The sequence below is a fragment of the Accipiter gentilis genome, chromosome 8 (assembly GCF_929443795.1).
Source record: "Accipiter gentilis chromosome 8, bAccGen1.1, whole genome shotgun sequence".
In the NCBI taxonomy this organism is placed as follows: domain Eukaryota; kingdom Metazoa; phylum Chordata; class Aves; order Accipitriformes; family Accipitridae; genus Astur; species Astur gentilis.
This window is the reverse complement of record NC_064887.1, coordinates 23,817,124-23,833,226: the sequence shown is the minus strand read 5'-3', so window position 1 is coordinate 23,833,226 and position 16,103 is coordinate 23,817,124. Positions and strand designations below refer to the sequence as shown.

At 38.5% G+C, this 16,103-nt stretch overlaps 1 protein-coding gene across 8 annotated transcripts in view; it reads left to right on the top strand.

Annotated features, from left to right (window-relative positions):
• The window catches only part of KCNT2 (potassium sodium-activated channel subfamily T member 2), a 160,271-nt gene that overhangs the window by 32,037 nt on the left and 112,131 nt on the right, over positions 1–16,103 (top strand). For all 8 annotated transcript variants that reach the window (XR_007506969.1, XR_007506970.1, XM_049807706.1 and 5 more), the window contains exons 2-4: positions 4,343–4,422; positions 12,799–12,898; positions 15,855–15,911. Coding sequence is in view for 6 of the 8 variants with exons in the window: in XM_049807706.1 (XP_049663663.1) it covers positions 4,343–4,422; positions 12,799–12,898; positions 15,855–15,911 (237 nt within the window). In the remaining 2 variants the exon portion in view is untranslated. The remainder of the gene's footprint in view (positions 1–4,342; positions 4,423–12,798; positions 12,899–15,854; positions 15,912–16,103) is intronic.

Sequence of the window (16,103 nt, the reverse complement as noted above, 5' to 3'; positions counted from 1 at the left end):
ACATTGGTTATAGATGCATGATAATGTATTTCCTGCAAATGTAGAAGGCCAATATGGTTTTTACTTAAGTTTAAAAAAAGTCAGGAAAAGGAGGAGTTGAGTCACAGAAGTGGTATTAGCAGCATTCATAATCCATTTTGCCATGGAAACTGCTGCACTGTGGAATTCCAATCTGTTGTGAGCACAGGTTGCTAAGGAAAGAGAAGTAGGCAGCTGTTAGAAGGCTATCAGAGCAATTCATAATGGTAGTGATAGGAGGGTGATTAGCTCCTACATCCTCTTTCCTCATTATCATTAAATCATGGCTTGCTGTTAACATGTTGTTCTTTCATGATAAGAGGCTACTGTAGTCTTCTTACAGAAAAATCTGAGACGTTAGTTTAAAATGTGTAAAAAAGATCACCAATACTGTTCACCTTTTAAATGACATCCCTTACTTCAGCAGCTTGTGCCACTCTGTTTACCTACTGAAATATGTCCTTGAAGATTAAGTATGTACACTTAGCATGTGGCAGCTGCCAAATCATGGGACATGTTTCCCACTAAAACTGTCATTGCATTAATGACAGTAAGTACCTTGGGAAATGTGCAGACAAGAACAGAAGCAGAGCTCAGGCCTCCCACAAACCTGCTTACCTACCAGTTAACCCCTGAACATGCTTCCCCAACTTGCCTTACGGTTACCAACTATCTAAATTGTACTTCTGTTAATGGCAACGACTCCTGCAGTCTTGAACAGGACAACACTTAGTCTATATTTATGCTCAATAAAAGCCTAGAAACAAGTTGCTCTTCATCTGATGGGCTTTTCCTCTAGTTTGGTGGCAGTTTCTAGGACATTCCTCTGGGCCCAAGCTCTTTGAAATACCCAGTTGCAGGTACTCTTAGTTTAAAAAGCAAAGGGTAAGTGGGTTCCTCATCTTAAATACAACTGCTTAAAGATCTTACCACAGAAGGGGTAGAGCAAGGCAGGGCAGAAAAGCTTATCTAGGATAGGGGTTGCTATTACTGCTGTGTCAAACTTGTCATTGCACAGAAATAAATTCAAAATTCTGTAAGTTCTGAGGTACTTAATGCCTTCTTGCCTTAGTCTTTAATATGGAGACCAGTTATACTCAGGGTGCTCTGCCCCCTGAGCTGGAAGGCAAGGATGAAGAGCAGAATATACCCCCCTTAATCCAGGAGGAGATAGTTACTGACCTCCTATGCCATCTGGACACTCACAAATCTATGGGACCTGATGCGATCCATCCAAGAGTACTGAGGGAACTGGCGGAGGTCCTTGCCAAGCCACTCTCCATCATCTATCAGCGATCCTGGTCAACAGGGGAGATCCCAGAGGACTGGAGGCTTGCCAATGTGACTCCTATTTACAAGAACGGTCGGAGGGAGGATCTGGGGAACTACAGGCCTGTCAGCCTGACCTCGGTACCGGGGAAGATTATGGAACGGTTTGTCTTGAGACCACTCACATGGCAAGTCCAGGACAAGCAGGGGATCAGGCCCAGTCAGCATGGGTTTACGAAAGACAGGTCCTGCTTGACCAACCTGATCTCCTTCTGTGACTAGGTGACCCACCTAGTGGATGAGGGAGAGGCTGTGGATGTTGTCTACCTTGACTTCAGCAAGGCCTTTGACGCTGTCTCTCATGGCATACTCCTTGAGAAGCTGGCATCTCATGGCTTGGACAAGTGTACTCTTTGTTGGGTGAAAAAACAGCTGGATGGACAAGCCCAGAGGGTTGTGGTGAATGGGGTGAGATCCAGTTGGCAGCGGGTCACAAGTGGTGTTCCCCAGGGCTCAGTATTGGGCCCCGTTCTGTTTAATATCTTTATCAATGACTTGGATGAGGGGATCGAGTGCACCCTCAGCAAGTTTGCAGACGACACCAAGTCGGGAGGCAGGGTCGATCTGCTTGAGGTAGGAAGGCTCTACAGAGAGATCTGGACAGGCTGGATTGATGGGCTGAGGCCAATCGTATGAAGTTCAACAAGGCCAAGTGCCAGGTCCTGCACTTGGGTCACAGCAACCCCATGCAGCGCTACAGGCTTGGGGAAGAGTGGCTGGAAAGCTGCCTGGAGGAAAAGGACCTGGGGGTGCTGGTCAACAGCCAGCTGAATATGAGCCAGCAGTGTGCCCAGGTGGCCAAGAAGGCCAACAGCATCCTGGCCTGTATCAGAAATAGCGTGGCCAGCAGGAGCAGGGAGGTGATTGTTCCCCTGTACGCGGCACTGGTGAGGGTGCACCTCGAGTACTGTGTTGAGTTTTGGGCCTCTCACTACAGGAAAGACACTGAGTTGGTAGAACGTGTCCAGAGAATGGCAACCAAGTTGGTGAGGGGCCTGGAGCACAAATCTCATGAGGAGTGGCTGAGGGAGCTGGGGCTGTTTAGTCTGGAGAAAAGGAGGCTGAGGGGGGACCTTATTGCTCTCTACAAGTACTTGAAGGGGGGTTGTAGTGAGGGGGGTGCTGGTCTCTTCTGTCAGGTGGCTGGAGATAGGACGAGAGGAAATGTCCTCAAGTTGCGGCAAGGGAGATTCAGGTTGGATATTAGGAAAAATTTCTTTACTGAGAGGGTTGTCAGACATTGGAATGGGCTGCCCAGGGAAGTGGTTGAGTCACCATCCCTGGAGGTATTGAAAAAGTGTGTAGACAAGGTACTCCAGAACATGGTTTAGTGGACATGGATGATGGTTGGACTCGATGATCTTGAAGGTCTTTTCCAACCTAAATGATTCTATGATTCTACGTTATAGAGCTTAGTTCCAATATAGATTCTTAATACGGTTATGTTTTTGCTTCCTCTGAATAGGAAGCAGTGTAATTATCCATTCTACAAGGAATACTACAAGAAACCACACCAAAGCTAAGTGACTAGCTAAAGTTAACTGACCTCAGTGTGTGAGTCAGATTGTGCCTTCTTTCTATGACATGCTGACCCTGTCCTAGAAAGTGATATGCCTAAACTTCTGGTAATAAGTAAGCAAGCAAGAAAAAGTCACATTACCTGAGATGCCATCTATTCTGGGCCCACAACTAAATAATCTTCCAATTCTGTAAGTGTACAGAAATGTATGGTATTAGACAATTTTTTGAAGGGAAGAGAGAGACTACAGACAACATTAGATCATACAAAAACTGTTTCAGCAGAGGCTTCCCATGCAAGAAGGGAAAACTGAAGTCAGGCTCCTGCTTGAAAAATGCGACAGTACATATAAGAACAAGTAACTGAGGTACAGTCATTTGATGAAAGACTGCTGGAAAGAAATGCACAAATAAATATCAAGTATGCTTATGAACAGAAAAGGTATATGCAGTTTTGCAACACATGATGGTATAGAGAGAAATGACAGGCAAGGAAGCAACTCACTTTCATGATGTCACTTCAGCAAAAGTAGAACAGTTCTCAAATTGAGGACTGACTGCTCAGGAAGGCAGAGAAATTGTGCTGGGGTACCGTGATTCATTGCTGGAGGAGAACTGGGATTGGTGAGGGAGATCCAGTCAGTTGGGTAGAGCAGGGACTTTGGTGGAAATGGAACTAATGCTGCACTCATCCTGCAGCAAGCAGTGCAATGACAGAACTCTGGAATGGCCTAAGTTTTTTTATACAACTAATGCTCGTGTGTTTTTCCGCCCTTGCCAGCCCCTGCAACAGTTTTCTCTATTAGTCTGCAGAATTATTGCATGAATTGTGCTCGGACTGAATTGAGGGACAGAAACATGAAATACATCCTGGCAAATGTGGGGAGAAGGGAGGAAAAACAGATTTTACTGTTGCTTTAATATAGTCAGGAATGGGAGTTATTTTCTGTACAATATTGTATGATTGCAACATAATTTTGCTTTCACGTCTCAGTATTTCATTGTGACAAAAGCAAAGTTCAGAGAGGGTGGTTTGCCTGGTGCATGAGCATTTGATTAAAGGTGAACACAAACAAGTGAAAGCTTAACTGAGACACGAATGCTTAACAGAGATGTGAACAAGATATAAAAAAGAATCATTAAAATGTCAATTTTACAAGAATAGTCTTCCAATGAAAATACCAAAACTTTAGATGTTTCTGATTTTGCAGTGTAGAGTGTCCATGTAATATGAAAATGATTCTGCATGTAAAGGGGATAAATTAAGTTTTCGGTTTGCTGGTTTTTGTTTTGTTTTGTTTTGTTTTTTAATCTTTTAACATTAGTGATTCAGATCCAAGTGAACTTTTGGCTGAACACTCTCTATATATTCCTCCAGTTATATATAAAGAACAGATGATTAGGGAAACAAATTATTTTTTTAAAAATAATTTATTATCTTTCATATTCAATCCTAATACTTCCTTTTATATTTCAGGGTGCAAGTTGAATTCTATATGAATGAAAATACATTTAAAGAGAGACTAAAGCTCTTCTTCATCAAAAACCAAAGATCAAGTAAGCAGTTGGATTAATTTCTGTCAAGCATAATTGTGATACGTTGAGTAGAATCCAATTCCATTGAAGGCAACAGCAAAGTTATCATAAATTTTCTTCTGTCCTAAAATTTTGCCCCATAAAGGAGTCAGTTTTACATAATATCCAAAACAAATTCAGAAAGTATTATTTAAACTTAAAAACAACATACTTATTTTGTAGGATCAAATACTTGGTGGTGTGATTTTATTTTTGTATCATGATCAAGTTGACTAATTTATGTGGATCTGACATTGCAAAGCTCATTGACAAGTCATGACCTTATGTCTAAAAAAGCTGCAGAAGTACCTAGCTTTTTGAAGTGTTCAATTTTATTAAGTATTCCTAAATAAATTTCAAACCTGATCTGTACTAAAAGAAAACAATTTCAAAAGGAAACTAATGGGGAGGACATACCTCCTTTTCCTGAATGTGGTACCTCAGAAATATAGTCCTTGTCTTTAGTGTGATTTAACGATATCTTCATTGACATGTGCATTTAAATTCATAGGCCATCATAGAAGAGAATAATGCGGAGGAACTAAGATATTAATCTTTTTTATATACATCCATGCAGGTAGTCCACAGGAGTGGAAGCATTGTATATTACCAAATTTTCATTAGACCAGTGGAGTTCATAGCTGTGAGGAGCAGTAACTGACCTCAATTTTCCTCTGTGTAGCAGGATTGAATTTACCTCCATTTGCGCTACACCTGTAAAGAATTAAAATTACAATAGCTTTATACATAAAGCTTTTAGAGTAGAAGTAATGCATTTTGGCCTTTGTGATACAGTGAAGATAGTTCTATGGCTTTGTGTCTGGGAAAGGACAGAAAGGAGGAAAAGAACTTTACTTTTTCGGTGTCCCAGTCTAAAAAACCCAGACAAAACAAAATTGAGAGACTAGATCAAGTGTTTAAAAATAAGACAGACTGAAAGATCTTCTATCTTCTCCTGATTTCAGCTGGGTTAGATTTAATTGTCTCCCTAGTAGCTGGTACAGTGCTATGTTTTGAGTGCAGTATGGGAAGAATGTTGATAACACTGATGTTTTCAGTTTTTGGTAAGTGGTGTTTAGTCTAAAGTCAAGGATTTTTCAGCTTCTCATGCCCAGCCAGCAAGAAAGCTGGAGGGGCACAAGAAGTTGGCACAGGACACAGCCAGGGCACCTGACCCAAAGTGGTGTAAATGGGGTGTTCCATACCTTGTGATGTCTCATCTAGTATAGAAACTGGGGGAGTGGGGGGAATTGCTGCTTGGGGACTAACTGGGTGTTGATCGGCGGGTGGTGAGCAATTGCACTGTGCATCATTTGTATATTCCAATCTTTTATTATTGCTGTTGTCATTTTATTAGTGTTATCATTATCATTATTAGTTTCTTCTTTTCTGTTCTATTAAACTGTTCTTAACCCACGAGTTTTATTTCTTTTCTCGATTTTCTCCCCCATCCCATTGGTTGGGGGGGATTGAGCGAATGGCTGTGTGGTGCTTAGTTGCTGGCTGGGGTTAAACCACAACATTATCTGTAAGAGCTAGTATTAATAAATACTAGTTTAACATTACAGAACTTGATCTTTTTATTGGCTAAGCTTCTCTAACTTTCCAGGTGTGATAAGCAAAATATTCCCCTAAGCAAAAAAACCCACCCTAAACAAACAACAACAAAAAAGGCACTGTACTGTGAATAACTGATATTTTCAGTTTAGGCTTTGGAATTATTTGCCAGTTTCCAGCTGGAGAATCAGGCTTAACAAATCTGCTGGTGGTTCATCCATGGGGAAAGCTTTATTTATTACACTTGCATAGACACACAGGGGAAAATTCATCTCAATTTGGGTGCCTAAATAGGATGGAAAGGAGAGGACTACCTCTGCTAGTAAATGATGTGGATAGCCTTCAGAGTATCTTCTCTCCTAAATTTCAGATGGGACATACGTTTTTTCACATTATTATACATCTGATAGAATCATAGAATGGTTTGGGTTGGAAGGGACCTTAAAGATCATCTAGTTCCAGCTCCCCTGCCATGGCGAGGGACACCTTCCACTAGACCAGGTTGCTCAAAGCCCCATCCAATCTGGCCTTGAACACTCCCAGGGCTGGGGCATCCACAATCTCTCTGGGCAGCCTGTTCCAGTGACTCACCACCCTCATAAGTGAAGAACTTCTTCCTTACATCTAATCTAAACCTACCCTCTTTAAGTTTAACGCCATTACCCCTCATCCTGTCACTACATTCCCTGTTAAAGAGCCCCTCCCCGTCTTTCCTGTAGGCCCCCTTTAGGTACTGGAAGGCTGCTATAAGTTCTTCCTGGAGCCTTCTTTTCTCCAGGCTGAACAATCCCAACTCTCAGCCTGTCTTCATAGGAGAGGTGCTCCAGCCCTCTGATCATCTTCATGGCCCTCCTCTGGACCTGCTGGAGCGCGTCCATGTTTTTCTTATGCTGGGGGCCCCAGAGCTGAACACAGTACTCCAGGTGGGGTCTCACAAGAGGGGAGTAGAGGGGGAGAATCACCTCCCTTGACCTGCTGGTCACACTTCTTTTGATACAGCCCAGGATATGATTGGCTTTCTGACCTGCAAACTAGATTGGGTTGGTAAATTTATTTTCTAATGAAGATTTTTATTTGAAATAAGTTTCTTATTCTGTATTAGCACACTTTTGAGCTCTCTTGCTGCATTTTGGCCAATAAGAAAAGAATGTGTATAAAACCTCAGTATGCATAGAACAAAGAAAGGAGATGTGTGAAGAACAATTTCATACTCCGTTTTATCTTTACTTATGTTTACAAATCTGTGTTGCAAAGAATGAGTTTTTGCTCATACATTTTTGTATGTAGGTTGTGGAGTCTCCCTCCATAGAGAATATTAATAAACAGTCCAGACACAGTCCTGGGCAACCAGCTCCCTTCCAACCTCAACCACTCTGTGGTTCTTGTTAGAGGTAAATGAGTTTAACTAAATTTATATTTCAAATGTGATTAATTATACTACAACTTCTAAAATGGTTTTAGTTCTCTTCTACTTTTCTCCTTGTGACTTCACATCTTTAAGTATTTTATATCTTTATAGCCTTTGACTTCTGACATTGCTGATATATGTGTAATGGAGTAAAAGACAAAACACAAAAAGCATCCTAAACTAGAAAAGAGTATTACTCCTGGCTAGAAAGGCAGTCTGGGAAGCTGTAAGCAATAAATAGCCTTTTTGTTCCTGATCTAGTCCACAAAACAAGGGTTTGATGCAGTCCTGTTTACTTATTAAGATCATCTGTAAAGTTATGACTTGACTCACTGTAAATCTCTTTTCACTGGTAAGATAGGAAGGTTCCATTTAGTACCTTCTCACTTGATATAGATGAAAGAATTTTTTTCCCTACTTAGATCTTAACAAGATTAAAAAAAAATACATATATACAGATACATATTTTGATGGCAGAATTGCAGACTCTGTACATCTAAAAATAGATACATTTATGATCATCAGCACAAAAATTAAACCAGAAGTTAGTTAATTAGTATGAATTCATAGCCATTCCTTTGCCAAGTGCATACCCTTCTGGCTAAGCACATTAAGAGACTTGTCATAAATTACTATACTGGGACATCTGTGCTAGGTTATGATTGGGTAAGTGTGATGTATGGGTCCAAAGGAGAGGAATGATGTGGAAGTTTATTTGAAATAAGCAAGAGAGTGGGAAGCAACTGTTAATTCATCCTATTGGAGATGGGTTCATGCTGTAGTCAAGTAGCACAAGAATTTTCCTGCTTGGCTTGCTTGATGATTGCTGGAAAAATACAGATTCTGATGGAATTCTCCTACACGGTGATGCCATACAGAGCTGAGATAAATTTTGTAGAAGCATGCTGTGGTTTTGATTAATGAATGAAAATACAGTAATGAGTTCTTCCTGTAGACAGCTAGTAAAGACACTGTCATTACGGGCACCTTCTTTTCCTGACAGGTCCTCAGGAGAGGGCTCCAAAGAAAACTCTTAAGAGATGAGGCTTGTTTTTTCTATTGTTGAATTATGCAGCCAGTTCACAGAAAGTAAGTTGGAGAATGGGGGTGCTTACTGTACTTACAGCAGCATATGGTATGGGCATGCCATTTCCCACTAGAATCCCACAGGTTACCCAAGCACTGCTACTGGTTCTAATGATACAAGAAGCTTAACCAACAGTTAGCCAAGGCAATTTTGAGGACAAACAAATAGGAAATACAGCAAAACTATTACTGTACTGAATGAAAAATAAATCCCCAAAGAAAAGCATTCAGTATTAGTTAAGTTCAGTCAAACACTCCTTCTGCTTATGCAGATTTTGGTTCCTGTCCAAATAATCAAAACCAGAATCCTCTAAAATACAATCTCCAAAAAACAAACCTGCTGCTGAGATAGTACCTGCTACTCATTCAAGTGTACTCATTCAATCCTCCACTGAAGTTGGAGGATTCTGTTGCCCAGAGGTATCAGGGAGTTGATGAATAAAGATATTGCCCTTTAGATCTTAGTCAGTGTTCAGTGAGGGCATTGAAAACCTTCCTTCACATACTAAAGATGTCATTGCTATCAATGAGAAAATAATTGTCAGTAGTATCAGCAAATTTCCAGATAGTATAACCAAATCAAACTACACGTTCACCAACAGTTTTTGCTAATACTTAAGACTTCACAAGTGAATTTAACACATCAGAATGTAATATCAAGTGGTTTAGTCAACCAGAGCAGTCAACTCTAGAATCCATACGAATTTTCTTCAGAATACTGTTCTGATCGAAACCACATACAGACCAGTAGCATGAAATAACAACTGTTTCATTCATTATTCTGGTTTTGGAAGTATTTGTATAAACTGATAAAACAAGCCTTCATCTGTGTCTAATGTCAGCCTAGCTTCCACTCAGTCTTCCGCAAGCAAATGTATAATCAAGTTCAACGAATGCATGAAAAGCATTTTACAAAGGTGTCAGCCAGTGGGGCCCCCTCCCCTCCCCCCCCCCCCCCCCCAAAAAAAAGACAAAAAGATGACATATTGGTATGACTTGCTTGCACTTGCCAAGATCACATACTGCATTATCAGTGTGCCTAAAATAAGTCTCAAAGGGAAAAAATAAGTGAGGTTTCAGTTCAGTGGAGAGGGAATAAAAGATAACCATCACCAGGATATAAATTATTAACAGTATATTTTCATCCAACTCCTAAAGCCAGCAGCTGAGGTCATTTTGCTAAAAACCAAAAATATCTTAGAGACTTATTCCTTTACAAGAAAGGAATAATGGAAAGTGATTGGAAGATCTTCAGCAGCTATCCCTGCTACTTCTGCTTTGATTTAGATCAGTTCTCTAAATCAGAGGATTAATCTCCAAAAAATGGTTGTAAGGGAAGCATCACAGTCAGAAAGTCACTCTGTAGTGACTGTCCCCTCCTTCCCATACTTGAAATCCTCAATCTCCGTGATGGTGGAATAAATGCATTTATTCCAACACACAGGTGACGTCCCCAACTGTGAGGCTACAGAAGATTTTGACGAGAGAAAATGCTTATTTGGCAGTCCTACATTAATTATTAAACCTTTAGCAGGGGTGACTAAATATGGTCCCTCTGACAGCACATGCTGTTTCTAAAGGCTGAGGCATACAGAACTAGGAGAGGTGACCTTCTGAAATAGGATAGACTTGAGGCCTGTTCTTCTGTATTTATATTGTAGTAACAGACCCAATCACATGGTACAAGGTCTATCCTATTGCCTTATAAGCTTTATATATAACCCAGTCCATGATACGCACCCTGTATCTATGCTAGCTAGAACCCTTAAATGAAAGCATGTGTGGTATGAAAACCCTGCCTTGTATTCTGTGGGAAACACATTCCTGTAGAGATATCCACGGCCTGAAGCATAGGCTGGAATTGATCTATGGAACTTGAATACTTAAGTAGTTCTAGATCTTTCAGGACTAAGATTTGAGAGTTAAGAGTTTAGGGCAGCAAGCAGGAGCATGGGTCCCTTTTATTGATGTAGTCTTTAATCAGAAAAGCACTATTTTCTTTTGGCATTTAAACCAACATATAATTTCAAATGATGATGAGAAACCAGGCCATTATCAATGCAAAAAAGAGGTGTTTTACACCAACATTAACATTTACAGAGCTAAAAAAACAGAAGAAACAAACAAACAACAGGCTTTTGTATTTATCTAAGAAAGTTAGACAACACAAAATTGGAAAGAAAAAGAAATCCTGGTGGGCTTTTTTTTGTTTGCTTGTGGTTAGGTGTGTTTTTTTTTATTTTTCATTTGCTGTTTTTTTTTTTTTTTTTTTTTTTTTTAACATTATCTACTCTTCTTGTTGTAATAGCCTAGTTGTTATGGCAACAATTCATACTCCAGGAGACTTCTACAAATGGGCTAGTATAGACAAACAATTCATGTTTTCTTCAGCTACAGTTCAAAAAAGCTGCAAAAAAAGATCATAGCATTGTCCAAGAAAAGTACTGGGGTTCTTCCTAATCAAATAATAGCATAGCAACACACTCAACTCAACTCAACTCAACTCAACTCAACTCAACTCAACTCAACTCAACTTCTACAGCCTCTCAATCCGTTTACTACTTCAACCCCTTCACTCATGTTGGGAAATAAATAGTCTGTGGCTAATTACTCTTGATAGGACAGCAGGAATCACTAGGTTAATATTCACAAACCTAATTGCCAATAACAGCTGTGGGACTTGTCACAGGATTCTCACAGGATTTTAACCCCTAGTTTACAGATGACAAGATGCTGTAAAAGTCTCTCCAGTTCTCATGTGATAACTCCTATGTCACAGTTAAAAGTAGTAAGCAGTGTTGTGTAATAATCTTTAAGATTTCTTTCAGCAATTACATGGTAGAATATTTAAGAATCTATTTTCTATTTTTCTGTGTTTGCTGTAGATTGTGTTTTACTTGGAGAGAAACTAGTGGATATAAAAGGTGATTTATCAGTTTTATTTGTAAGGTGTTCATTTTGATCTGAGGACTGAGTAAAGTCAAAAAGAATGTAATAGTACTGTAAGTTAATTGTGATTCTTTCCTTAAAAGAGAATGTATGCACACAGCTTTGGGTATGCATAATGAAGCTGTAGTTCTTAAACGATAACAGTAATTATATTGAGTTCAGCAGACCTGCTAACATTATCTGCAACACAACAATAAAAGATACTATCTTTACTATGACTAGGTGCAAATGAAGTCACATCAGTGTAAGACTCAGTCAATGGTCTTGATATTCTGCTTTGGGCAGGAGGGTTCAGCCATGCTGAATTGGACTCTCAGTTCACAAGACTGAAAAAAATTAATGCTTGAAGTGACCTCCCCGCCACTTAACCTTAGTCAACTGGCAGTTTTAACTTAATTAGTGAACGAAAACTTAAAACCAGGAGTTAGATACAAATATTTACACTGGCAAAATTTTTAAGACTGAAAATTTAAACTCTAATCCTCTAATGACTGCAAAATCTGATTAAAATACAATTAAGTTGCACTGTAGTAGATAATGGCTCCAATTAGCACTGAAATAAATTGCCCATGTGATAGAAGCAAGTGTCCAAGTGGATCCCTTTGAAGGAACCCTGTCTTTGTGCAGTAGACCTATGTTTGTGGGAAATACTGTAATATTTTGTAATAGTATTTGTGATATATCCTTTCAGCTAGAACATTTCAATATTCACATGGTCTGTAGAACAAGTTGTTGATTCAGTTCAGGTGTGCCTTCAGTGTGACTTTCAGATGTCCTGATTCATGGACGCATAATTACGCAATTTCAATGTTAAATAACTACAGTTTATAAGTTGGGATAGTATTAATATGTTCTATATGAGAAGCTACTGCATGAAGACTTTGAGATGTTAATATTTAAATGCTTGCCATTGTATATTTTCTGCCTACGGCTGAAAGTATGTCTTCTCCATGTCACTGTATTTTGCATCTCAAATACCATATGTAGTTCTTGTTCCCCTTTCAAGATAGTGGACTTGTAAAACTACAGAAGACCCAAAGAATGGCATCAGGAAGTATGAATGGCATAGAAGACCTTTCAAACAAATGACCAAGTAGTTCTTTACGTTAAAACAGACGGAGTCTTAACCCAGAGATTTCTGGAAGCTGGAAAGGTGTATTATGTATATCTGACAAGCTTATTCTCATGTTCTTCTGTATGATATGCTGATTGTCCATATCAAGGACAGATTACTGGCTAGATTGACCTTTGCTCTGTTGCAGCATAGCTATTCTAGTTCCTTTTAGTTTTACCTTAAAGTGGATAAAACTGTAAAGAACATGAATTTATTTCTGTGTTTTCTTTTCTTTTTAAAATAGGTCTGAGAATACGATTATTCAATTTTTCTCTCAAGCTACTAAGCTGTTTCCTATACATAATTCGTGTGCTGCTGGATGATCCTACACAAGGATTTGGATGGTAATGTTTTTTTTTTGTTATTTCTGCTCTCAAAGCATTGTTTAACTTATAAGAAATAAGTGAATTTAGTGAATAAATGTTTGATATTCTGTCAACAGAGGTTTGGGTTTATGTCTTACAGATGTTCTGAATGAATTACAAAACTAGTCTTACACTGTGAATGGAAATAAGAACTAAAATAATAATATTCTTTTTTCACTTTACTGCTAAAATAATCCTGGCTTTTTACTCAGATACTGTGTATCAGATATAGTAGTACAAACATATCTTTTGGTTGTATCATTACATAACATTGCTATGTATCATATTTATGTTTATATTTATGAAAAATAAATAAACTGGTTGACAGTTTATGCAACAATAATTTGGGGATTTTGCTTAAATAATTTTACTTAGGATTTTACTTAAATAATTTTACTTAAACCCCCAGATCCTAGAAAGAAACAGACTCATACATAAAACTGAGCTTTCATGGAGATGACATTGATGATAATTTTCTAGCCCTCTGCTTTGTCTACACAGTTTGAAGAGAGGGAAACCAAAAGTACATTCTATACTCACTATGGTCTATGGTCATAATGCTGATTTTGCACACCTACAATTGTCAGTATGGTATTCTACATTGTTCATTGGGTGCTCTGCTTTTTTTTTTCCCCGTGTGTGTTATACAATCAACCACTAATTGTAGAAGAAGTTATAATTTATTCAATCCTGTACTTAAGTTGTATTTGTACCCTGGATATAGTGAACCTTCTTAATTCTAAATGCCAATAAGCACCACATTTTATTAACTTACTTACTTTCACTTGATTTGATTTTGTTGGCCTTGAATACTGAAAGAAACAAAACCCAGATGAAAATACTAAGCTTGGGATGATAGAACTAGCACTCTTCACACAATATTAGGCAAAGGACAAACTATGACTTCTAATTTTAATATTTGAAAATCAGTTAAATCTAATAAGGGTAATACTATAAAAAAGCTAGTGCACAGGAGAAATACTATATTTTACAAGAATCAAAACCAAAGCAAAGTGAATTAAAGAATTGGATTTACTCAGCATTGCATGAGAGAAGGATGCATGAATGGGAAGTACAGAAGATGCATCTGAGAATTTTTTTTTGTCAAAATTTATTGTAAGAAGTAAGAACATCTGAAAAAGGGCCAGAAAAAATTCTCCCTGGAAAAGCAAGAACTGCAAAAACTATTTTTTTGACTCCACATGTATCTTAGAATGTCCTTCAAGGAGAGGAAATGTTTAGGGAGGGAACAAGCAGTAAAGATTTCACAAAACCTTTAATAGTGATGGAGAAGAGAAAATCTTTCCTCAGAAATTTAGGCATAGTAGCACAGCAACTCAGGGACTTGAAATTTTACAGCTCTTGATAGTTTCTGGCATGAAAAAGCTGCTGATACTCTTTTGTTGTGAGAACTCTAGTGAGCCCAAATAAGTGTATTACACTGCAAGGTTATGTCTGGGTATGCAGAACAGATTAGAACATCAGCACTTCTGCCACAGGCATACTTTGATACTTTTGTATTCATATGCAAAAACTTTTCTGCATCTTGCAGACTGCTTAATTACCCAGATCTTTCCTGACATGCTTGTTCCTTTGATCTAAATGTTTAACAATTCACCAGCCAGAGAGTGTATTTGTATTTTCTATATATATTATTCCCTTACATTGTGTTGTGGTACATTTAAGAGACAAGTTAGTTTGTTCTATCTCTGTATAACATTTATCTGGCTGAGAAGTTTCAGGTAAGTCACTTCTGCATGCTCACTAAGACCCCAGTCTTAGAAGCTATGCCAGACAAACCAGCCCTGTTCCCAAATGGTTCCCCGTTAATGTTAATGGTTTTGCCTGTAGAGGTCCTGAGGGCTTGATACCTAAACTACTGTCATAATACAGTCTTACAAATGCGGTGGTATGAAAAAAAAATCCTTTCTAGAGACTGTGTTACAGCCCGATGAAACAAACTACTTGGTGTGCTGAGAGCACAGAAAACATCACCTGGTGTTTTTAAAGTGACAGTTCGGAGAGGAATGCTTTTCATCACAGACTCCCCCTGCAGATTTGTTTCCTGTTTTTCAGAAATGCCTGTGCAAGTTAGTATGCTTCATTTACTCCATCAGGCACAGTGGGTGTACAGGGAAGAGCTGAAGACATAAAGCATCCTTATTAATGGATACCATTTAGCACCTGTCCCACTCATAGTCAGTAAAAATATAGCTATTACTAATCTGTGGTCTGCAAATCCTTCTCTTTTCTGCCGACCTTGCTTGTCAAGGATAAACAAGGATATTTTTCATCGTTTACACAAATATATATTCCCACATCCTTACATGACCATTTGAAGGGAGTATTTGTGCCAGCAATTCAAGGCAAGATAACATCACATGTACATAGCAGCTATTTTTTTACATAGATGTCACCAGTTTCTTGCTTGAATTACCGCTGCATGAATCTGCAGCCCTCCTCATATCCTCACAAGAGGATATAAAGTGTAGTTTGATGTAATCTTTCCTGTTGAGCGTATGGCAGGTATATGTGCTCTTTCTATCCCAGCCTATCCATATGATAGGATTTCTAGTATCTCTTGATCTTCAATATTTATAGTGTACATAGTTCAGCTTTTGAAAGTGTTGTTTCAGTTGTTTTGTTTTTAAATTGGAACATGTTTGAAAATAAATCCTCAAAAAATGTAACCTGAAATGCTTCATAGTCCTTTATCTACAGATATGGAACACATGCAAGAACTACTTTCTAGAAGTTACTTTACTTTTTAAAATGTCTATATCCATTGCCTAGGGTTTCAAACTACTGCATGCATTTTATTGAACACTTAATACTGTAATTAATATCCCTTTTCTCCCATGTTTTTACAATTGTGTTCCCATATGCATTTACTAATGAAAAATGGTCTTTGCTTGGATGGGATGACAACTATCAGTAAGGAATTAAACCAGAGTTGTTCCGATCAAAACTACACACCTGGAACGATTGATTGGTGAGTTCCTAATTTAAAAAAGCAAACCAAAAGTCCACATAATGGTGGGGTGGGTAGGAAAACAGGAAGACAAATCCATTTCCATCTGGAATGGTGACATTTTAACTTATAATAGTGATGTTACCATAACTCTCACGCAATTACTTCTGTATTCCTGAATATTCAAAACTGCCTTTGATATCTTAATTGTTC